Raw genomic sequence first — 23,507 nt, forward strand, 5'->3', positions numbered from 1 at the left:
TGAGTGTCTTTGGTGACATACCAAATTTCCACTCCTCAAACTTCTAATGAAATATAGCTGCTGTTGTGCCTTCTTTGTAGCTGCATCGATATGTTGGGCCCAGGATAGATCCTCAGAGATATTGACACCCATGAACTTGAAATTGCTCACTCTTTCCACCTCTGATCCCGTTATGAGGACTGGTGTTTGTTCCCTTGACTTATCTGAAGTCCACAATCAGTTTTTTGATATTATTTACATTGAGTGCAAGGTTGTTGCTATGACACCACTCATCTAGCTGATATATTTTGCTTCTGTATGCCTCTTCCTCACCATCTTATGGTCTTAAGCAATACGAATGCTTTCTGACCTCCCATATCATGCCCCTCTGACATTCTCACAGATCAATGGCCATTGACAGGCTTTGAATCATAGAAAAATACAGCACAGAAAGAGACCCACCCTAGTCCATGCCAAAATCATTTAAACTGCCTACTCCCATTAACCTGCACCAGGACAAAGCCCAACATACCCCTACCATCCACGAACCTAGTCAAACTTAACATAGGTTTTGATATTGAGCACACATTCACCTCTTGTGCTGGCAGCACTCATTCCACACTCTCATGATCATCTGAGTGAAGAAATTTCCCCTCATGTTCCACTTAAACCTCTCACCTTCCACCCTTAACCCATGAACTCTAGTTGTAGTCCCAGTCAACCTTAGTGGAAAACGTTTGTTTGCATTTACCTTATCTGTACCCCTCATAATTTTGTATACTTCTATCAAATCTTCTCTCAGTCTTCAATGTTCTAAAGTCTTAACCTGTTCAATCCTTCCATATAACTCAAGTCCTCCAGACCTTAAATTGTTGAAAATTTTCTCTGTACTCTTTCAATTTTACTTACACATTTCCTGTAGATAGGTGACCAGAACTGCACACAATACTCCAAATTAGATCTCACCAATGTCTTGTATAAGTTCAACATAACATCCCATCTAATGTACCAAATTTATGAAGGCCAATGTGCCTAAAGCTTTCTTTACAATGCTACCTACCTGTGATGCCACTTTCAACGAATTATGTACCTGTATTCCCAGATGCTTTTGTTCTATCACACTCCTCAGTAAGACCTACCCTGATTAGTTCTACCAAAGTACAAAACCTTGCACTTACCTACATTAAATTCCACCTGCCATTTTTTGTCCCATTTTTCCAGCTGATTCAGATCCTTTTTTCAAGCCATGATGGTCTTCCTTGCTGTCCACTACACCCCCCACCTTGGTGTCACCTGATAATCTGCTGACCCAGTTAACCACATTATCACCCAGAGCATTGATATAGATGATAAACAACTGAGGACCCAGCACTGATCCCTGCGGCACTCCACTAGTCACAGGCCTCCAGTCAGGGAGGCAACCATCTGCTACCAGTCTCTGGCTTCTTCCACAAAGCCAATGTGTAATCCAATTTACTACCTCATCTTGAATGCTGAGCTACTAAACCTTCTTGGCTATCCTCCCATGTGGGAACTTGTCAGATGCCTTGTAGATGTCCATGTAGACAATATCCATTGCCTTGCTTCTATCCACTTTTTTGGTAATTTACTCAAAAGTCTCTATGAGATTGGTTAGACACGACCTACCATGTGGAAGCTATGCTGACTATCCAAGTGTACAGAATACCTTCCAATAACTTTCCCACAACTGATGTCAGACTCACCAGCTTATAACTTCCTGGTTTATGTTTAGAGCCTTTCTTAAACAGTGGAACAACACTGACTATCCTCTGATCCTCCGGTACCTCTCCTGTCACTAAGGATAATTTAATTATATGTGCTAGGGCTCCTGCAATTTCTGCTCCTGACTCCCACTGAGTCTGAGGGAACACCTTGTCAGGCCCTGGGGATTTATCCACTCTGATTTGCCTAAGGACAGCAAACTCCTCCTCCTCCTCTCTAATCTTCAGAGGGTCCATGAAGTTGGTGCTGCTTTGCCTCACTTCTATAGACTCTGTCTGTCTCCTGAGTAAGTACAGAGACAAAAAATTTATTAGGTGATCCCTTGTACAGGAGAATTTCCTGAACATTTGAGGAATCTGCAGCATGATCTTAGCGAGACTGTTTACGCATCTTGCCAGGGAAATTGCCTTCCAAATTCTACAGGGATAATTCCCACCACCCTCCTGCTGTCGGATTGAGCTGTGAGTTCTGTATTCAGTACCAGTAGTCAGTGTTAAGCCATGGGGCAAGTGGGGTGTTGGAAAGTACAACTGTTGAAACTTTGGTCCATCTGTACTCCCGTTCTAGAAGTTGGCAGGTTTCTCCAATGTGTCTTTAAATGATGTCAGAGTTGACAATGCAACCTTGTGTTTCATTACAGTTTTCAAAGTACGCCTTCCAAGCAGGAAAAGTGACAGCAAGCCTAATCCTCTGTGATACATTGGGCCTTGCGAAAGATGGAGAATTTGGGATTTCTGATGAAGAGATTGTCAACATTCTTAAAGGATTAATTCCCAACCAACATCAGGTATCGTTGACTCTGACTCTAATAATAAATTCAATAGTAGATACAGAAGGGAAGCATGGTATGGTATAGAACAGAGAAGAGTATAGCACAACAGGCCATTCAAAAGTGTCACATCGAATCAGCTAAAAAGCAAATCGAAAACACCCAAACACTATACCCTCCTACCTAATTCCATGTCCATTTCCCTCTTTCTTCCTTACATCCATGTGTCTATCCAAACATTTCCTAGAAGCCCCCTAATGTATTTGCCTCTACCACCATACCAGGCAGCGCATTCCAGCCATCCATGCCTCACTGAGTAAAAACAAATGTACCCCTCACATCACCCTGGACCCACCCCTTCTCACCTTCAATGCCTGCTGTCTGGTAAAGACCGGCTCTGAATCCTACCAGGGGAACAGCCTTCAAAGTTCTCCAGGAGTGATTCCTGCTGTCAGAGTAACCTGTAATTTGTGTATTCGGTACCAGCAATCACTGTTATACCATGGGGCAGGTGGGCTGTTGGGTTCTGTGTTGTTCTACCAAGCATCGTGGGAATTCTGTGTTGGCACCAGAACATGACGACATGTATGGCAAAGATGGTATTACAGTCAGAAATATTGCTAAAACAAGTTCTAAAGTGACAATAGTGGAAGAGGTAAAATTAAGGATTTGAGAACTTTACAACACCATTGGGAAGAAGATGTGAACAGGTAATTATGTCAGCAGTGGGGGTCCTGGGTCTGAATGTTTTGGCTTTCAAGCTCATGCATCTTATCCTGGAAGGTAGGAGTGAGAAAAGGGAATGGCCAGGGTGGCAGACATCTGTGACAACACTATTCGCCTTCCTGATGCTAAATGTTGCATTACAGGACAAGACCAGCTCCCAGAAAAGAACTTGAAATCCTACAGGAGATGAAGTCTCCTATCCTTCTCGTCCAGGGCTAGGTGTGACTTCAGATTCAGATTCACATTTATTTCTCATGTGTACATCAAAACTCGCAGTGAAATGCATCCTTTGTGTTAACAACCAACACAACCGAGAGGATGTTCTGGGAGTAGCCACATCCTAGTGCCAACACAGCGTTCACACAAAATGGAAGAACAACACAGAACCCAAGAACATGGAACACAGCAGGCAACAGAACAACAAGATTCACCATATTTGCCGGTGGGAGGCAAATATGATGTTAGCATTCATTTCAAGAGGACTAGAATATAAAAGCAAGGATGTAATGTTGATGCTTCATAAAGCATTGGTGAGACCTCACAGGGATAATAGTGAGCAGTTTTGGGCCCCTTATCTTAGATAGGATGTGCTGAAACTGGAGAGGATTCAAAGGAGTTCCACAAAAATGATTCCAGGATTGATCAGGTTGTCATATGAAGAGTGTTTGATGGCTCTGGACCTGTGTTAACTAGTGGGGTTACCTAATTGAAACCTATCAAACAGTGAAAGACCTTGATAGAGTGGACGTGGAGAGGATGAAGCCTAGGACCAGAGGGCACAGCCTCGGAACAGCAGGACATCCATTTTGAACGGAGATGAGGAGGAACTTCTTCAGCCAGAGTGGTGAATCTGTGGGATTCATTGCCACAGGCAGCTGCAAAGGCCAAGTCAATGGGTACATTTAAGACAGAGGTTCATAGATTCTTGATTGGTCAGGGTATGAAGGAATGTGCAGCAGGAGATTGGGGCTGAGGGGAAAAATGGATCAGCCATAATGAAATAGTGGAGCAGACTCGATGGTCCCAATGGTCTAATTCTACTCCTATATCTTATATTCTATTATCTTAAGAAAGCTATCTTCTTTCATCCCTCCAAACTACTGACACACACAAATAGGCCCCCAGGCCTCCAGTCTCTACGTGCCAGCCATCGGGGTACAACTTCCGGACTAATGATCAGATTATTTTATTTTTGCCATATGATCTCGCCTCTGCCTGTTCTCACTGAAGCCTGTTGAGCAGAAGCCTCACCACTCTTGACTCAGACCACCCCCATGATGACTGCTCTGCTAGATGGTACCTCTCTTTTATGGAGACTGGGTTATTACTCCACTCCAGGCCTGAGCAAAACTGCTTCACTGTATCTGCGCTGCTGTCCACTGATGACAAGTAGAAAATCTCTGAAGAGTGTTGATAAGTCCCCGGGGCCTGACAGAATATTCCCCAGGCTGCTCCATGAGACAAGGGAAGAGATTGCTGAACCTCTGGCTAGGATCTTTATGTCCTCGTTGTCCATGGGAATGGTACCAGAGGATTGGAGGGAGGCGAATGTTGTCCCCTTGTTCAAAAAAGGTAGTAGGGATAGTCCGGGTAATTATAGACCAGTGAGGCTTACGTCTGTGATAGGAAAGCTGTTGGAAAAGATTCTTAGAGATAGGATCTATGGGCATTTAGAGAATCATGGTCTGATCAGGGATTTGTGAAGGGCAGATCGTGTCTAACAAGCCTGATAGTTCTTTGAGGAGGTGACCAGGCATATAGATGAGGGTAGTGCAGTGGATGTGATCTATATGGTTTTTAGTAAGGCATTTGACAAGGTTCCACACGGTAGGCTTATTCAGAAAGTCAGAAGGCATGAGATCCAGGGAGGTTTGGCCAGGTGGATTCAGAATTGGCTTGCCTGCAGAAGGCAGAGGGTCATGGTGGAGGGAGTACATTCAGATTGGAAGATTGTGACTAGTGGTGTCCCACAAGGATCTGTTCTGGGACGTCTACTTTTCGTGATTTTTATTAATGACCTGGATGTGCGGTTGGAAGGGTGGGTTGGCAAGTTTGCAGATGACACAAAGGTTGGTGGTGTTGTAGATAGTGTAGAGGATTGTTGAAGATTGCAGAGAGACATTGATAGGATGCAGAAGTGGGCTGAGAAGTGGCAGATGGAGTTCAACCTGGAGAAGTGTGAGGTGGTACACTTTGGAAGGACAAACTCCAAGGCAGAGTACAAAGTAAATGGCAGGATACTTGGTAGTGTGGAGGAGCAGAGGAATCTGGGGGTACATGTCCACAGATCCCTGAAAGTTGCCTCACAGGTGGATAGGGTAGTTAAGAAAGCTTATGGGGTGTTAGCTTTCATAAGTCGAGGGATAGAGTTTAAGAGTCGTGATGTAATGATGCAGCTCTATAAAACTCTGGTTAGGCCACACTGGAGTACTGTGTCCAGTTCTGGTTGCCTCACTATAGGAAGGATGTGGAAGCATTGGAAAGGGTACAGAGGAGATTTACCAGGATGCTGCCTGGTTTAGAGAGTATGGATTATGACCAGAGATTAAGGGAGCTAGGGTTTTACTCTTTGGAGAGAAGGAGGATGAGAGGAGACATGATAGAGGTGTTCAAGATAATAAGAGGAATAGATAGAGTGGATAGCCAGAGCCTCTTCCCCAGGGTACCACTGCTTAATACAAGAGGATATGGCTTTAAGGTAAGGGGTGGGAAGTTCAAGGGGGATATTAGAGGAAGGTTTTTTACTCAGAGAGTGGTTGGTGCGTGGAATGCACTGCCTGAGTCAGTGGTGGAGGCAGATACACTAGTGAAGTTTAAGAGACTACTAGGCAGGTATATGGAGGAATTTAAGGTGGGGGCTTATATGGGAGGCAGGGTTTGAGGGTCGGTGCAACATTGTGGGCCGAAGGGCCTGTACTGTGCTGGACTATTCTATGTTCTAATGGCTGGGGTCACCGTCTTGTAAAGACACTACCCAGAAGAAAGCAATGGAAAACCACTTATGTAGAAAAATCTGCCAAAATTATTGTCATGGAAAGACCATGATCACCCACATCATACAACAGCAATAACAAACGAATACATAAAAAATGGCTGACTGGCTGACAAACAACCAATATGCAAATAAGGACAAATAGTGAAAATAAAAAAAATACTGAGAGCACGAGTTGTAGGCTCATGACTTGCAGTATCATGAGGGACTGGGCCCATTGAAGATTGTCTATGTGTGGGGCCAGATGAGTTTGGTGAGATCCTAATTAACCTGCCCGAGGTGGTGGAGGCAGATAAATTTGGGATGTTTCAGTAAATCTTAGATGGGCACATGGATGATAGAAAAATGGAGGGCTATGTGGGAGGAAAGGGGTAGATTGATCTTGACGTAGGTTAAAAGTGATTGCACACATTTGCAAGCCAAAGGGCCTGTACTCTGCTTTAGTGTTCTATATTCTGTGAATTTTGAGACTTATGTCCCCTAGTTAATTGTAGGGGTCCGTGGCAATTTAAAAAGTTGGGAAACCCTGCTCTAGAGGGTAATGAATGGCAGGCAATAAATTAATGCTTTGATATTGTCTTGTTTAAACATTTCTCTTGCAGTTCAATTCACCTTCAAAAATTGAATGCAATGAAAACAGTCCCACTGGTCCAACTGTGCACTGTGTTGCCTATGTCGTCGATGGAAGCCAATCTCCCATCCTTTCCTTTCCAATGAGAAAAAGAATGCTTGACATTCAGTCAGAAATTAAAAAGCTGGGTGAGTTTTGTGGCCTCAACTATCCATAGTGGATTATAGTCCTGCGGGGGCTCTCCGCACACATTTTACATGCCACAGTCCCGAAGAGACATTGGATTGATTGGAGTGAGAGAGAGTTTAAAAGAAGTGAACGGGCCAGCCTGCACAATTTGCATGCCACAATGTGCACACTTTGGCTTTTGGCAAGGTCCATTAAAAAGTTGCTAGGTTTAGGCTAAGCGGCCGTTGTGTGAGGGGAACAGTGTTGGAGTGGGGAGTTGAGGTTTTGGCTCATCAAGGTTTTAGTGGGGAGAGTCTAGGCCACAGGTAGATTTTTGTTTGTTGTTTCTTCTTTCTTTATTTCTTATTGCTCATTTAGAGCAGTGGGGAGGCCAGGCAGGATAATAGATTGCTCCTCTTAAGAGATGTGGGAAGGCAGGGAGACCCCCAGTCTTCCTGACAACTGTACTTGCTCGCAGTGCATCCAGTTGCAGCTGAAACAGATCAGGTTAAGGAGTTGGAGATGGAACTGGATGAACTCCAACTCATTCGGGAGGCCAAAGGTTTGAAAGACAGGACATATGGGGAGGTAGTTGCACTCAAAATGCAGGACGCTTGGGTTATTTTCTTGTGTTATAATGGACATTGTTTACTTGGATTTCCAGAAGGCTTTCGATAAGGTGCCGCATATAAGACTTATCCGTAAGATAAGGATGCATGGAGTTGGGGGGTGATGTATTAGCATGGATAGAGAATTGGGATACGTGGGTATTACTCTGATTGGCAATCAGTGGTGAATGGTGTGCCACAGGGGTCAGTGCTGGGCCTGCAAATGTTCACGATGTACATTAACGGACTGGAAGAGGAGACCGAGTGTAGTGTGTTTAAGTTTGCTGATGATACTAAATTGAGTGGAAAGGCAAATTGTGCGGAAGGTACGGAGAGTCTGCAGAGAGAGATAGATAGGTTAAGTGAGTGGGCAAGGGTCTGGCAGGTGGAGTACAGAGTTAATAAATGTGAGGTCATCCACTTTGGAAGGAAAAATAGAAGAGCAGATTGTTATTTAAATGGTAAAAATTGCAGCGTACTGCTGTGCAGAGGGACTTGGGAGTGCTTGCGCATGAATCACTAAAGGTTGGTTTGCAGATGCAGCAGGCTATCAAGAAGGCCAATGGAATGTTGGCCTTCATTGTTAGAGGGATTGAATTTAAGAGTAAGGCAGTTATGCTGTAACTGTACAGGGTAGAGGTGAGGCTGCACCTGGAGTACTGTGTGCAGTTCTGGTCTCCTTACTTGAGGAAGGATGTACTGGCTTTGGAGGTGATGCAGAAGAGGTTCACCAGGTTGAGTCCCGAGATGAGGGGATTAGACTATGAGGAGAGATTGAGTCACCTGGGACTGTACTCCCTGGAATTCAGAAGAATGAGATGAGATCTTATACGAACATATAAAATTAGCAATGGGATGGATAAGGCAGAGGCAGGAAAGTTGTTTCCACTGGCAGGTGAGACTAGAACTAGGGGACATAGCCTCAAGATTTGGGGGAGTAGATTTAGGATGAAGATGAGGAGGAAATTCTTTTCCCAGAGGGTGGTGAATCTGTGGAATTCTCTGCCTAATGAAGCAGTGGAGGATATCTCAGTAAATATATTTAAGACAAGATTGGATAGATTTTTGCATAGTAGGGAAATTAAGGGTTATGGGGAAAAGGCAGGTTTACGGAGTTGAGTCCATGGCCAGATCAACCATGATTTTACTGAATGGCGGAGCAGACTCGAGAAGCCAAATGGCCTATTCCTGCTCCTATTTCTTATGTTCTTATGACACAGGTAATTGGGTGACCATCAGGAGCAGAAAAGGGGATAGGTAGAGTACCCCTGTGGCCATTCCCCTCAACATTTGGGTGTGACCTAGCAGAGAAAGGGCACAACAATCAGGTCTCTGGCACTGAGTCTGACTCTGTGGCTCAGGAAGAAAAGGGAGGGAAGAGGGGAGCTGCAGTGATTGGGGATTCATTGGCTAGGGGAACAGAAAGGACGTTCTGTTGATGAGAACAGAATTCCTGGATAGTTTGTTGCTTTCCGGGTGTCAGGGTCCAAGTCGTCTCGGATCGAATCCTCAGCATTCTTAAGTGGGAGGGTGAGCAGCCAAAGGTTGTGTTCCATATCAGTACCCATGTCTTGGGTAGGAAGTGTGATGAGGCTCTGTAAAGTGAATTCAGGGGGTTAGGTCCTAAGTTAAAGGACAGGACGTCCAGGGTTCTGGTCTCAGGATTGCTACCCATGCCACACGCTAGTAAGGGCAGAAATTGGAAGATTGTACCATTTTTAACTTGGGGCTAAGGATTTGGTGCAGGAGGAAGGGTTTCAGATTTTTGGATTATTGGGCTCTTCCAGGGAAGGTGGGACCTGTACAGAAAAGACGGTTTGCGCCTGAATTGGAGGGGCACTAATGTCCTAGCTGGAAATTGTGCTAGTGTTGCATGGAGCTGGGTGTTGAGGTTTAAACAGATAGTGCAGTGGTTGTGGAGATGCATGTTGCTTAGACTACAAACAAGATAGTGTATTGGTTGTGGAGATGCATGTTGTTTAGACTACAAAGTCAGAGATCAAAAATTGAATTGGTGAGACTAATGTTAGAGCAGCCTTTGTTGGACTGGACTGTGTCAGAGTGGTTCTTTGAGGCTTTAGCTCTTCAAAGCTTCAGCAAGGAGAGGCTTGAGTGAGAGAAGGCAAAAAATAAACTGTAGATAGATTTTTCCAGTTTATTTAATAATTCTTTTTTATATCTGTACAATTAGAACTGTAGGGATGCCAAGGAGGATAGTGAAATGCTCCTGTTGTGGGAAGACAGCTCCGTGTCCCTGATGACTTCATCGGCCAGAGGCGGAACCAGCTGCTGCTTCCAATGCTCAGTGTTAAGGAGTTGGTGCTGGAACTGGATGAACTCTGGATCATTCGGGAGGCTGAGAGGGTGATAGATAGGACATATAGAGGTACAGCCAAGATGCAGGACATGAAATTGGGTGACAGGAAGGGGGAAAGGGTTAAGGAGCCAGTGCAGAGTACCCATGTGGCCATCCCCCTCAACAACAGGTATATCACTTTGGAAACTGTTGAGAAGGTTTCTAGTGCTGCGTTGGGTGGTGGTTTAAACCAGAGTTGCAGGGTGATGGGAACCAGAGAGTCAGAACAGATAGTGGAAAGGATGTGGAGACAGATGGTGTTAAGATATGAGGAAGTCACAAATCAAAAGATTGAGCATGGTGCGACCAATGTTCTGAGCTGCATATACTTCAAAACAAGAAGTATTGTCAGAAAGGCAGATAAGCTCAGGGCTTGGATCAACACATAGAATTATGGCATCATAGCCATTAGTGAGGCTTGGTTGCAGGAGGGGCAGGACTGGCAGCTGAATATTCCAGGGTTCCATTGTTTTAGATGAGACAGAGCAGGAGGGATTAAAGAGGACGGGTTACGTTACCAGTTGGAAAATGTCATGGCAGTACTCATTCAGGACGAACTGGAGAACTGGTCTAGTGAGGCTTTATAGGTGGAACTGAAGAATACGAAAGGTACGACCACATTAGTGAGGCTGCATCATAGATCACCCAACAGTTCATGGAATTTAGGGGAACAAATTTGTAGAGTGATCACATACTGTTGCAAGAAACGTTTGGTTGTTATAGTAGGTGATTTTTAACATTCCACATTGACTGAGGATCGCACACTGTAAAAGGACTATACGGGATAGAGTTTGTCAGGTGTTCTCAGGAAAGTTTCCTTAATCAGTACATAGAAGTACCATCGAGAGAGTTATGCAGTTCTTCATTTGCTATTAGAGAATGAGACAGGGCAGGTGACAACATTTTGTGTAGGGGAACACCTTGCATCTAGTGATCATGATGCCATTAGTTTGAAAGTAAATATGGAAAAGGATAGGCCTGATCCTTGGGTTGAGTTTCTAAACTGGAGGCGGCCAGTTTGATGGTATCAGCATGGGTCTGGCAAGCGTAGATTGTGAAAAGTTGTTTTCTGGCAAATGGGTATCTGTTAAGTGGGAGGTCTTCAAAAGTGAAATTTTGAGAGTACAAAGCTTGATTGTGCCTGTCAGAATAGAAGATAAAAAGAAGAAAGAAGGTGCATTGCAGTCATAGGCAGGGAAAAACAAATGAAGTACTTACGGAGTCTAAGACTTGCAAGAGAACACTTAATAATGAAATCAGGAGGGCTAAGAGAAGGCATGAGATTGCCCTAGCAGAGAAGGCGAAGGAGAATCCTAAGGGATTCTACAGATATGTTAAGAGCAAAGGGACTGCAAGAGACAAAATTTGTCCTCTGGAAGATCAGTATGGTAATCTATGTGTGGAATTCTTAAAAGGAATGTTTACATCTGTATTTACCCGGGAGACAGACACAGAGCCTATAGAAGTGAGGCAAAGCAGCAGGGAGGTCATGGACCCTATTCAGGCTACGGAGGAGGAGATGCTTGCTGTCTTGAGGCAAATTAGGGTGGATAAATCCCCAGGGCATGACAATGTGTTCCCTTCGATCCTGGAGGAGGCAACTGCAGAAATAGCAGGTGCCCTAGCAGAAATATCATCCAGGTGAAGTACCAAAGGATTGAAGGATAGCTAATGTTGTTCCATTGTTTAAGAAAGGCTCTAAAAATGTACCAGGAGATTAGAGGCCAGTGAGCTTGCCATCAGTAGTTGGAAAGTTATTGGAAGGTATTCTGAAGGACTGGATATATAGGTATTTGCATAGACATAGATTGATCAGGGATGATCAGCATGGCTTTGTGCCTGATGGGTCACATGTAAGCAATCTTATAGAGTTTTTTGAGGAAGTTACCAGACAAGTTGATGAAGGGAAGGCAGTGGATGTTGTGCACTTGGAATTTAGCAAGACATTTGACAAGGTCCCGCATGGGAGGTTGGTCAAGAAGGTTTGGTTGCTCGGTATTCAAGGTGAGGTGGTAAATTGGATTAGATATTGGCTTTGTGGGAGAAGCCAGACAGTGGCAGTAGATGGTTGCCCCTCTGACAAGAGGCATCTTACTAGTGGAGTGCCTCAGGGATTGGTGCAGGGTCGATTGTTTGTCATTTATATCAATGATCTGGATGACAATGTGGTTAACTGGATCACAGCTTTCCAGATGACACCAAAATTGGGGGTGCAGTGGACAGTGAGAAAGACTATCAGAGCTTGCAGCAGGATCTGGACCAGCTACAAAAATGGGCTGAAAAATGGGAGATGGAATTTAATGCAGACAGATGAGAGGTATTGCACTTCAATAGGACTAACCTGGGTAAGTCTTGCACAGTGAACAGTAGGACACTGAGGATTGAAAGGAGATTTGATAGAGCTATACAAAATTATGAGGGGTGTAGGTAGAGTAATTGCACCAGGCTTTTTCCACTGATTTAGGTGGGACAACAGCCAGAGGTCAAGGGTTAAGGGTGAAAGACGACAAATTTAATGGGAGCATGAGGGGAAACATCTTCATTCAGAGGGGCATGTGAGTGTGGAATGAGTTGCCAGTACAAGTGGTGCATGCAAGCTGTGTAGGGCTATCGTTCCGGTGCAGGTAATTGGGAGTAGGCAGTTTAAGTGGTTGGGCATGGACTAAATGGGCTGAAGGGACTGTTTCTGTGTTGTATTTTTCTATGACTCCATGACTCTTTTAGGTACACATGTCAACTGCTGGTTAATGCAAATATATAATCTGCAATGTGTCAATAACTCAGTGCATAAAAGCATGCTGACATGGTCAAGAGGTTCATTTGTTGCTCTGCCAAGCATCAGAATTGGGAAGAAATGTGATTGAAGTGACTTTGAGTGTGGAATGATTGATGGCACTAGTTTGAACCAATCTGGCCATTCTTCCCTGACCTCTCTCATTAACAAGGCTGTTTCACCCACCGAACTATATTTTTTTCACACCATTCTCTGTAAATTCTAGAGACTGTTGTGCATGAGAATCCCAGCAGATCCGCAATTTCTGAGATACTCAAACCACCCAGTCTGGCATCAACAATCATTCCGTAGTCAAAGTCACTTGGATCACATTTCTTTCCCATTCTGATGTTTGGTCTGAACAAAAATGGAACCTCTTGACCATGGCTGCATGCTTTCAAGCACTGAGTTGCTGCCACATTATTGGCTGATTATATTTTTGCATCAACTAGCAGGTGTATCTAATAAAGTGACCACTGAGTAGACCATAAGATATAGGAATAGAATTAGGCCATTTGGCCCATCAAGTCTGCTCTGACATTTCATCATGGTTGATCCAATTTTCCTCTCAGCCCCACTCTCCTGCCTTGTCCCTCTATCCCTTCATGCCCTGACCAATCAAGAATCTATCAACCTTTACCTTAAATATACATACAGTCTTGGCCTCCATCTACCTGTGGCAACCACTCTCTGGCTAAAGAAATCCCTCCTCATCTCTGTTCTAAAAGGATGCCACTCTATCCTGAGGCTGTGTCCTCTGGTCTTAGGCTCTCCCACCGTAGGAAACATATTCTCCACATCTGCTCTATCAAGGCCTTTCACCATTTGATAGGGTTCAAATGAATAATTACTTTGGTTCTGTCTTCACTAAGGAGGACATAAATAATCTTCCAGAAATAGTAAGGGACAGAGGGTCCAGTGAGATGGAGGAACTGAGCGAAATACATGTTAGTAGGGAAGTGGTGTTAGGTAAATTGAAGGGATTGAAGGCAGATAAATCCCCAGGGCCAGATGGTCTGCATCCCAGAGTGCTTAAGGAAGTGGCCCAAGAAATAGTGGATGCATTAGTGATAATTTTTCAAAACTCGTTAGATTCTGGACTAGTTCCTGAGGATTGGAGGGTGGCTAATGTAACCCCACTTTTTAAAAAAGGAGGGAGAGAGAAACCGGGGAATTATAGGCCGGTTAGCCTAACGTCGGTGGTGGGGAAACTGCTGGAGTCAGTTATCAAGGATGTGATAACAGCACATTTGGAAAGCGGTGAAATGATCGGACAAAGTCAGCATGGATTTGTGAAAGGAAAATCATGTCTGACGAATCTCATAGAATTTTTTGAGGATGTAACTAGTAGAGTGGATAGGGGAGAACCAGTGGATGTGGTATATTTGGATTTTCAAAAGGCTTTTGACAAGGTCCCACATAGGAGATTAGTGTGCAAACTTAAAGCACACGGTATTGGGGGTAAGGTATTGGTGTGGGTGGAGAATTGGTTAGCAGACAGGAAGCAAAGAGTGGGAATAAACGGGACCTTTTCAGAATGGCAGGCGGTGACTAGTGGGGTACCGCAAGGCTCAGTGCTGGGACCCCAGTTGTTTACAATATATATTAATGACTTGGATGAGGGAATTAAATGCAGCATCTCCAAGTTTGCGGATGACACGAAGCTGGGTGGCAGTGTTAGCAGTGAGGAGGATGCTAAGAGGATGCAGGGTGACTTGGATAGGTTGGGTGAGTGGGCAAACTCATGGCAGATGCAATTTAATGTGGATAAATGTGAAGTTATCCACTTTGGTGGCAAAAATAGGAAAACAGATTATTATCTGAATGGTGGCCGATTAGGAAAAGGGGAGGTGCAACGAGACCTGGGTGTCATTATACACCAGTCATTGAAAGTGGGCATGCAGGTACAGCAGGCGGTGAAAAAGGCGAACGGTATGCTGGCATTTATAGCGAGAGGATTCGAGTACAGGAGCAGGGAGGTACTACTGCAGTTGTACAAGGCCTTGGTGAGACCACACCTGGAGTATTGTGTGCAGTTTTGGTCCCCTAATCTGAGGAAAGACATCTTTGCCATAGAGGGAGTACAAAGAAGGTTCACCAGATTGATTCCTGGGATGGCAGGTCTTTCATATGAAGAAAGACTGGATGAACTGGGCTTGTACTCGTTGGAATTTAGAAGATTGAGGGGGGATCTGATTGAAACGTATAAGATCCTAAAGGGATTGGACAGGCTAGATGCAGGAAGATTGTTCCCGATGTTGGGGAGGTCTAGAACGAGGGGTCACAGTTTGAGGATAGAGGGGAAGCCTTTTAGGACCGAGGTTAGGAAAAACTTCTTCACACAGAGAGTGGTGAATCTGTGGAATTCTCTGCCACAGCAAACTGTTGAGGCCAGTTCATTAGCTATGTTTAAAAGGAAGTTAGATATGGCCCTTGTGGCTACAGGGGTCAGGGGGTATGGAGGGAAGGCTGGGTTCTGAGTTGGATGATCAGCCATGATCATAATAAATGGCGGTGCAGGCTCGAAGGGCCGAATGGCCTACTCCTGCACCTATTTTCTATGTTTCTATGTTTCTATGTTTCAATGAGGTCGCTCCTCATTCTTCTGAATTCCAGCAAATACAGGCCCAGAAGAATCAAACGCTCTTCATATGACAAGCCTTTCAAACCTGGAATAATTTTCATGAACGTCCTTTGAACCCTTATCAGTTTCAGCATATGCTTTCTTAGATAAGGGGCCTAAACCTGCTCACAATATTCTGAGTTTTTATAAAGTCTCAACATTACATCTAGTCTTCTTGAATGTTAAAGTCGCATTTTCCTCCCTCACCAGGCTCGATCTGCAAATCAACCTTTAGGAAAACCTCTCATGTCCCTTTTCACCTCAGTTTTTTGTATTTTCTCTCCATTTAGAAAATACATGTCACTTCTTGACACTATTCCATCTGTCATTTCTGTGCCAATTCTCCTAATCTGTTTTAAGTCCTTAAGTAGCCTCTCTACTTCCTCAGAACAACCTGCCCTTGCACCTATCTTTGCATTGTCTGCAAAGTTTGCAACAAAGCCATCAATTCCATCATCAAAATCATTATATTGTCTATATTTGTATATCCATGGATGCTTGCGGTTTACATTTTGGCTGCCATATTTCTTTATGTCAACAGCAGCATCACTTCAGAAATAGCTTATTTGCTGTGAAGCGCTTTAGTTTTGAATATCTTTTCAATGTGAAATGCTGCTGATATGGTGGAGACTCTAACAAACAACTTGCTTCATCTTTTAGGCATACCGCAGATCGTTTTACTAACAAAGGTGGATAAAGCGTGCACTTTAGTTGCAAAAGATTTGAAATATGTTTATCGGAGTGAACACATTACCAATAAGGTATTTGCTTCATTTCAATACCTTTATTATAGAGATAAAATGATATAATTTAAAACACACTTGTCTAGCTTGATTCTGGATGTGATTTGGAGGGATATGGACCTAACATAGGAAATTGGGAACTGTGCTGGGCATGGATGTTAGACCGAAGGGCCTATATCCGTGCTGTATTGCTCTATGACTCCATGTCCTTAATTTAAACCTTAATTTGCTCATATAGAGCTTCAAGACAATGCAGGTGCTGGAATCTAGAGCAATGCACAAAAAGTCAGAGGAGCTCAGCAGGTCAGTCAGCTTCTTTAGAGGGAAATGGACCGTTGACATTTAGGCCAATTCCTCTCGAGGGCCATCGAGATCAGCTGGAAAGTCGATGCTTCATTTCCATCTGTAAATGTTACCTAACATGCTGAGCTCCAGCTTTTTGTCTACTACTTTTACGTAGAATTTGTTTTATTTATCGCCAGTAACTGAGAACACAATTCAGGCACTTGATGGAAATTAATTTCCAGAGCTCGGGAGGAAAACTGGAGAATGGGACTGATTGAGGTAGTATTGCCTCAATGGTTGACTGTCTTTCTGCTGTGCCTCAAAACCTCTGTGTTTTGCTTCACGAGCTGTCTGGTGCTGAATCTAGACGGTAAGATCTGGGATGGGTTGAATTGTCAATACAGTTGGACAAAATTTCCATTTCGGTTGGAAAAACTGTTAAAGGCAATGAAGGTAATTGACAGCAGGGGTAGGAATAATTTGTATCAGTGCAAGAGTGATGAAGAAGGCCTATCCTCCCACATTCTAAAGATGTACGGGGTTGTGTTGGTCTGTTGTAGGCATGGTATCTTGGCACTTGAAAAGTGGCGACACTCATGGGCTACCCCCAGCATATTCTCGGACTGTGCAAACAATGCATTTGACTGTAAGTTGGAATGGGTGCAGAGAAGATCCACAAGGATTTTTCTGGGACTGGCTTGATTATAAACAGAGGCTGGATAATTACTTATTTAAGCTCAACGTCCCTACTGGGGCATAGACCGCCGACAGCAGCTCACCAGGTTCCTTTGTCCAGGGCCAGTCTCACAAGTTGTCCCCAGTTGTAGACCCCCTTCGAAGATCCTTCCTCTCCCAGGGATGAGGTGTTTGGAGCTTCTTTTGGCATTGCTGTAGTTCTGGGATTGTTACATGTCGCTAGCTGCACGCCCAAACCCCCTCCTTTCACAGTCATGCGTGGGACCGCCCATGGCGGACTGACCAGAGACTGGATAGGCTGGGTGATGAATGAGGTTCTTAAGTTCAAAGTTCAAAAAAGGTCAACGTTCAACGTAAAAATTATATTATCGGAGTACATACATGTCATCACATACAACCCTGAGATTCTTTTTCCTGTGGGCATACTCAGCAAATCATTGGAACAGTAACTGTAGACAGGATCAATGAACAACAATCTGTCCAAATGCAAATATGAATAAATAGCAATAAATGAAATGATAGAGCATGAAGTAACGTGATAAAGCGTCCTTAAATTGTGACCATTGGCGGTGGGAACACCAGAAATAGGAGTGTAGTTATCCCCTTTTGTTCAGGAGCCTGATGATTGAGGGGTAGTAACTGTTCTTCAACCTGGTGGTGCGAGTCCTGAGGCTCTTGTACCTGGTACCTGATGGCAGCAGTGAGAAGAGAGCATGGCTTGGGTGGTGAGGATCTCTGGTGGATGGATGTTGCTTTCCTATGACAGTGTTTCATGTAGATGTGCTCAATGGTTGGGAGGGCTATACCCGTGATGTGCTGGGCCGAATCCACTACCTTTTGCAGGATGTTTCAGGTGTACCGTTACCTAACATCTGTCCGACAACAAACCCAGGTATATGTGGCTGAGCATCAAAAATATGACTGACTGTTCAAGGAAAAACAGTGCTGATTGTAGTAGTGACACCTCCCTCCTCAACCGCCTGAACAACCTCTATGCTCACTTTGAGGCTTGCAACACAATGCCAGACATGGAAGCTAGCTCCCTCCCAGGTGAGCAGCCATTGTGTGTAACAGCAGGAGACTTGAAGTAGTTAGCAAAGAGGTAACTCCCATAAAGCTGTTGGGCCAGGCAGCATCTCAGGCCGAGTACTCGGTGTGCACATCAGCTTACTGACGTCTCCGCGGACACCTTCCAACACTTCACTCATCCAGGCTGCTGTCCCCGCGTGCCTCAGGTGTACCAAAGAACTCTACACCTTCAGAACTAAACAACCATTGCCCGGTGGCACTGACACCAATCATCATGAAGTGCTTTGAATGTCACATATCAAAACCCCATCCCTGCCACATTGGACACTGGACAATATGCTTACCGAAAGAACCGCACCATGACAAATGCCATAGGATGCGTCATACACCTGGCCCTAATGCCTCTAGAAAATAAGGACACTTATGTCAGAATGCTGGTTCTGGATTTCAATTTGGCATTCAGCACTATTGACCGTGGTGAACAAATTCCTGCTCCTCAGTCCAAATACACCTCTGGGCAACTAGATATTGGATTTCCTAACTAACAGACTTCAGAATCAGGATGCAGACCCATTCCTCCCTCCCCATAATCCTCTGCATGTTGCCCCCTCCCTGGGCTGTGTACTGGGCCCATTGCTGTACACTCTGGTCATGTCAGCACAGCCAAACATCTGAGTGTCAAGTTCGCTGATGACACGACAGTGGTGGGGCTCATCACCAATAACGATCATATGGTCTACAGAGAGGAAGGCAAGTAACCTCTTCCACAATATCAGCGAGACGGTTATCGGCTTCAGGAGAATTTGCACCATTCACACCCCTCTTTACATCAGTGGCACAGCAGTGGAAGCTGCGAGCTGTTTCAAAACTCTTGTGAGCAAACCTCTCATGGTCACAGAACACATTTGACACAGTAAAGAAAGCTCAACAACACTGCTGCTTTCTGAGGAGGCTGAAGAGGGCCTCGCCTACAGATGTGCAGTAGAGAGCATCCTAACAATCTGCATCACTGCATGGTACCAGAAGGCTCTATAACTGGTAGACAAAACTGCCAACGCAACACTGGAACCAGCCTATTTACCATCAAGGACATGTATACAGAAAGGTGCCAGAAAAAAAAGCCTGTACCCACCCACCGTGTTCATAGACTGTTTGTCCCACTCCCATAGAGTCATAGAGAAGTACAGAACAGAGACAGACCCTTCATCCCATCTAGTCAATACCAAAACCAATTAAACTGCCTATTCCCAGCGACCTGCACTGGGACGATAGCCCTCCATGTCCCTACTATTCATGTATCTATCCAAACTTCTCTGAAATGTTGAAATCGAGCTTGCATGCACCACTTGTGCTGGCAGCTTGTTCCACACTCTCATGACCCTCTGAGTGAAGAAGTTTCTCCTCATGTTCCCCTTAAACTTCTCACCTTTTACCCTTGACCCATGACCTCTGGTTGTCCCACCCAACCTTAGTGGAAAAAGTCTGCTTGCATTTACCCTATCTATACCCCTCATAATTTTGTATACCTTTATCAAATCTCCTCTCAGTCTGCTACTTTCTAAAGAATACAGTCAGAATGTATTCAGCCTTTCCTTATAACTCAGGTCCTCCAGACCTGGCAACGTCCTTGTAAATTTTCTGTTCTCTTTCAGCCTTGTGAAATCCCCCTTTTCGGGGCGTCGCTAGAATGACTCGTTAGCCCCTCGCTAACAGCTACCAGACTCATTGCCAAGAAGCCCCTGGCTTTGTATGTCTAGGCTGTATATGACTCCGGTCCCGCCAAATCCATGGGATTGGGATGTCTCGCCCACCCAAACCCGGCTTGTGTAAACGCTGTGTGATTTACTGCCCTGTTACAGCCAGTCGACAGGAACTAACAGATTGCATACAATTATAAAGAATTATATTTGTGAACGTTAAATTAAGTAAAGGGCTAGTAAAGAAACGAAAGGAAAAAAACAAAAAGAGCCTATTATAATTAAACAGTCACATGTGCACAGGCTAGAGCTCAAATCTTCCAAAAGCCATATTCACCAATCCTCGGCAGCCTCCCGTGCCTTGGTTCCATCAAATTGTATGTCCCACTGGATCGAATCCTATGATCAGTTCTCTCCAGCGTCTTCTCTGTCTCTCTCTCCCGCTGCGCAAAGACCAAGACCCACCTTCGTGCCCCTCACAAAACCTCTTCACCTGAAACCTTCTCTCGGTTCCACCATCCTAATTCGATGACACACATTCCTAAGCATCCCTTATCTTCAACAGTAACCCAAACAAGCTGAATGCAGAAGATGGCACTTTCAGAACTGCTAAAATGAAACACCTACAGCACAGCAGTAAAATTGTGAACCAGGGTGTTACACTTGTTTACATCTTTTCTGTAGGTAGGTGGCCAAAACTGCACACGATACTCCAAATTAGGCCTTACCAGTGCCTTGTACAACTTCAACATAACATTCCATCTCCTGTACTCAATGCATTGATTTATGAAGGCCAATGTTCCAAAAGCTCTACTTATGACCCCATCTATCTGTCATTCCACTTTCAATAAATTATAGACCTGTATTCCCAGATCCCTTTGTTCTACAACACTCCTCAGTGCCATACCATTCGCTGTGTAAAACTTACCCTGGTTGGTCCAACCAAAGTGCAAAACCTCTCAATTAGCTGCATTAAATTCCATCTGCCATTTTTTGGCCTACTTGTTGAGCTGCTGCAGCTCCCTCTGCAAGCCATGATAGCCTTCCTCACTGTCCACTACACCCTAGTCTTGGTGTCATCCGCACATTTGCTGATCCACTTAACCATATTATCATCCAGATCACTGATATAGATGACAAACAACAATGGACCCAGGACCGATCCTTGCAGCACTCCACTAGTCACTGACCACTCTGACTTCTCCCACAAAGCCAATGTCTAATCCAGTTTACTACCTCATCGTGAATGCTGAGTAACTGAATCTTCTTGACCAACCTCCCATATGGGACCTTGTCAAATGCCTTGCTAAAGTCCATGTAGACAATATCCACTGCCTTGCCTTCATCCACATACCTGGTAGCTTCCTCAAATATCTCTATAAGATTGGTTAAACATGATCTACCATGCACAAAGCCATGTTAACTATCCTTAATCAGTCCATGTCTTGTATATCTGGTCCCTTAGAATACCTTCCAATAACTTTCCCACAACTGATGTCAGACTCACTGGCCTGTAACTTCCTGGTTTATGTTTAGAACCTTTTTTAAACAGTGGAACAAGATTGGCTATCCTCCAAACCTCTGGTACCTCTCCTGTAGCCAAGGATGATTTAAATATTTCTGCTAGGGCCCAGGCAATTTCTGCACTTGCCTCCCACTGGGTATGAGGGAATACCTTGTCAGGCCCTAGTGATTTATCCACCCTGAATTGCCTCAGGGTAGCAAGCACGTCCTCCTCTGTAATCTGTACAGGGCCCATAAAATTGATGCTGTAGACTCTATAGACTCAGTATTCATCTCCTGAGTAAATACAAATGCAAAGAATTCATTTAAGATCTCCCCCATCTGTTTTGGCTCCACACATGAATCACCATCCTAGTCTTCCAGAGTTCCAATTTTGTCCCTAGCAATCCTTTTGCTCTTAACGTATCTGTAGAATCCTTTAGGATTCTCCTTCACCTTGTCTGTTCGAGAAACTCCGTGCCTTCCTTTAGCCTTCCTAGTTTCTTTCTTAAATGTTCTCTTGCATTTCTTGTACTCCATGAGCACCTCATTTGTTCCTCCCTACTTATTCTTGCTATGCACCTCCTTTTTTCTTTTTCTTTTTTAATTCTGACAGGCACAGTCAAGCTTTGTATTCTCAAAATTTCACTTTTGAAGGCCTCCCATTTGCCAGAAAAGAGCTTGTCACAATCCACACTTGCCAGATCACTGCTGATACCATCAAAGTTGTCTTTCCTCCAATTTAGAATCTCAACCCACAGACCAGACCTTTCTTTTTGTATATTTACTTTGAAACTAATGGCTTTGTGGTGGCTGGATGCAAAGTGTTCCCCTGCACAAAGTTCTGCCTCCTGCCTTGTCTCATTCCCTGATAGCAGATCAAGTATCACATGCTGTTTTGTTGGGCCTTCTATGTACTGATGAAGGAAACTTTCCTGAACACATATGACAAACTCTATCCAATCTAATCCTTTAGCAGTATGGGATTCCCAGTCAATATGTGGAAAGTTAAAATTTCCTACGATAACAACCTTGTGTTTCTTGCAACAATTTGTGATCTCTTGATAAATGTGTTTCTCTAAATCCCTCGGACAATTGGGTAGTCTGTAATATAGCCCCATTAATGTGATCATACCTTTCTTATTTCTGAGTTCTACACATAAGGCCTCACTAGTTGAGTTCTCCAGTCTGTCCTGATGAGGTGCTGCCGTGACATTTTCCCTGACTAGGAATGCCACCACCGCTCCTTCAATCCCTCCCACTCGATAGTGAAATGATCATCTTGCATAAGACCACAAGACATAGGAGCAAAATGAGGCCAAACAGCCCATCTAGTCTGCTCCACCATTCCATCATGGCTGATCCCGGATCCCACTCAACCCCATACACCTGCCTTCTCTCCATATCCTTTGATGCCCTGACCAATTACAAAATTGTCAACTTCTGCTTTAAACATACCCACAGACTTGGCCTCCACCGCAGTCTGAGGCCGAGCATTCCACAGATTCACTACTCTCTGGCTAAAAAATTCCTCCCTACCTCCCTTCTAAAAGGCCACCCCTTAATTCTGAAGTTGTGCCCTCTGATTCTTGGTACCTCCACCGTAGGAAACATCCTCTCCACATTCACCTTATCTAGTCCTTTCAACATTTGGTAGGTTTCAATGAGATTCCCCCCTGCATTCTTCTAAATTCCAATCAATACAAAAACCAAAGGTACCAAACACTCCTCATATGTTAACCCCATTCAATCCCGGAATTATCCTCGTGAACCCCCCCCCTCTGGACTCTCCATTGACTTCACATCCTTTCAGAGATATTGGGCCCAAAACTGTTGACAGTACTCCAAGAGCGACCTGACTAGTGTCTTATAAAGGCTCAGCATTATTTCCTTGCCTTTATATTCTATTCTCCTTGAAATAAATGCCAACATTGCACTTGCCTTCTTTAACACAGACTCATCCTGTAAATTAATCTTCAGGCAGTCTTGCACGAGGACCCCTAGGTTGCTTTTCACCTCTGACGTTTGAATTTTCTCCCCATTTAGATAATAGTCTGCACTGTTGTTCCTTTTAACAAAATGCATTACCATGCATTTCCAGGGAAGGTAGGGAGACCTGCCATGTCCCTGACGACTACAACTGCAAGAAGCGCATCCAACTGCAGCTTCTAACAACCTGCGTTAGGGAGTTGCAGCTGGAATAGAATGAACTCCAGATCATTTGCGAGTCTGAAGGGGTCATAGAT

At 44.3% G+C, this 23,507-nt stretch overlaps 1 protein-coding gene across 3 annotated transcripts in view; it reads left to right on the forward strand.

Annotated features, from left to right (window-relative positions):
• The window catches only part of LOC134355054 (interferon-induced protein 44-like), a 59,513-nt gene that overhangs the window by 26,042 nt on the left and 9,964 nt on the right, over positions 1-23,507 (forward strand). For all 3 annotated transcript variants that reach the window (XM_063064751.1, XM_063064752.1, XM_063064753.1), the window contains exons 5-7: positions 2,363-2,509; positions 6,812-6,968; positions 15,969-16,069. In XM_063064751.1, the coding sequence (XP_062920821.1) occupies positions 2,363-2,509; positions 6,812-6,968; positions 15,969-16,069 (405 nt within the window). The remainder of the gene's footprint in view (positions 1-2,362; positions 2,510-6,811; positions 6,969-15,968; positions 16,070-23,507) is intronic.

This window comes from Mobula hypostoma, chromosome 12, assembly GCF_963921235.1.
Source record: "Mobula hypostoma chromosome 12, sMobHyp1.1, whole genome shotgun sequence".
NCBI lineage: Eukaryota > Metazoa > Chordata > Chondrichthyes > Myliobatiformes > Myliobatidae > Mobula > Mobula hypostoma.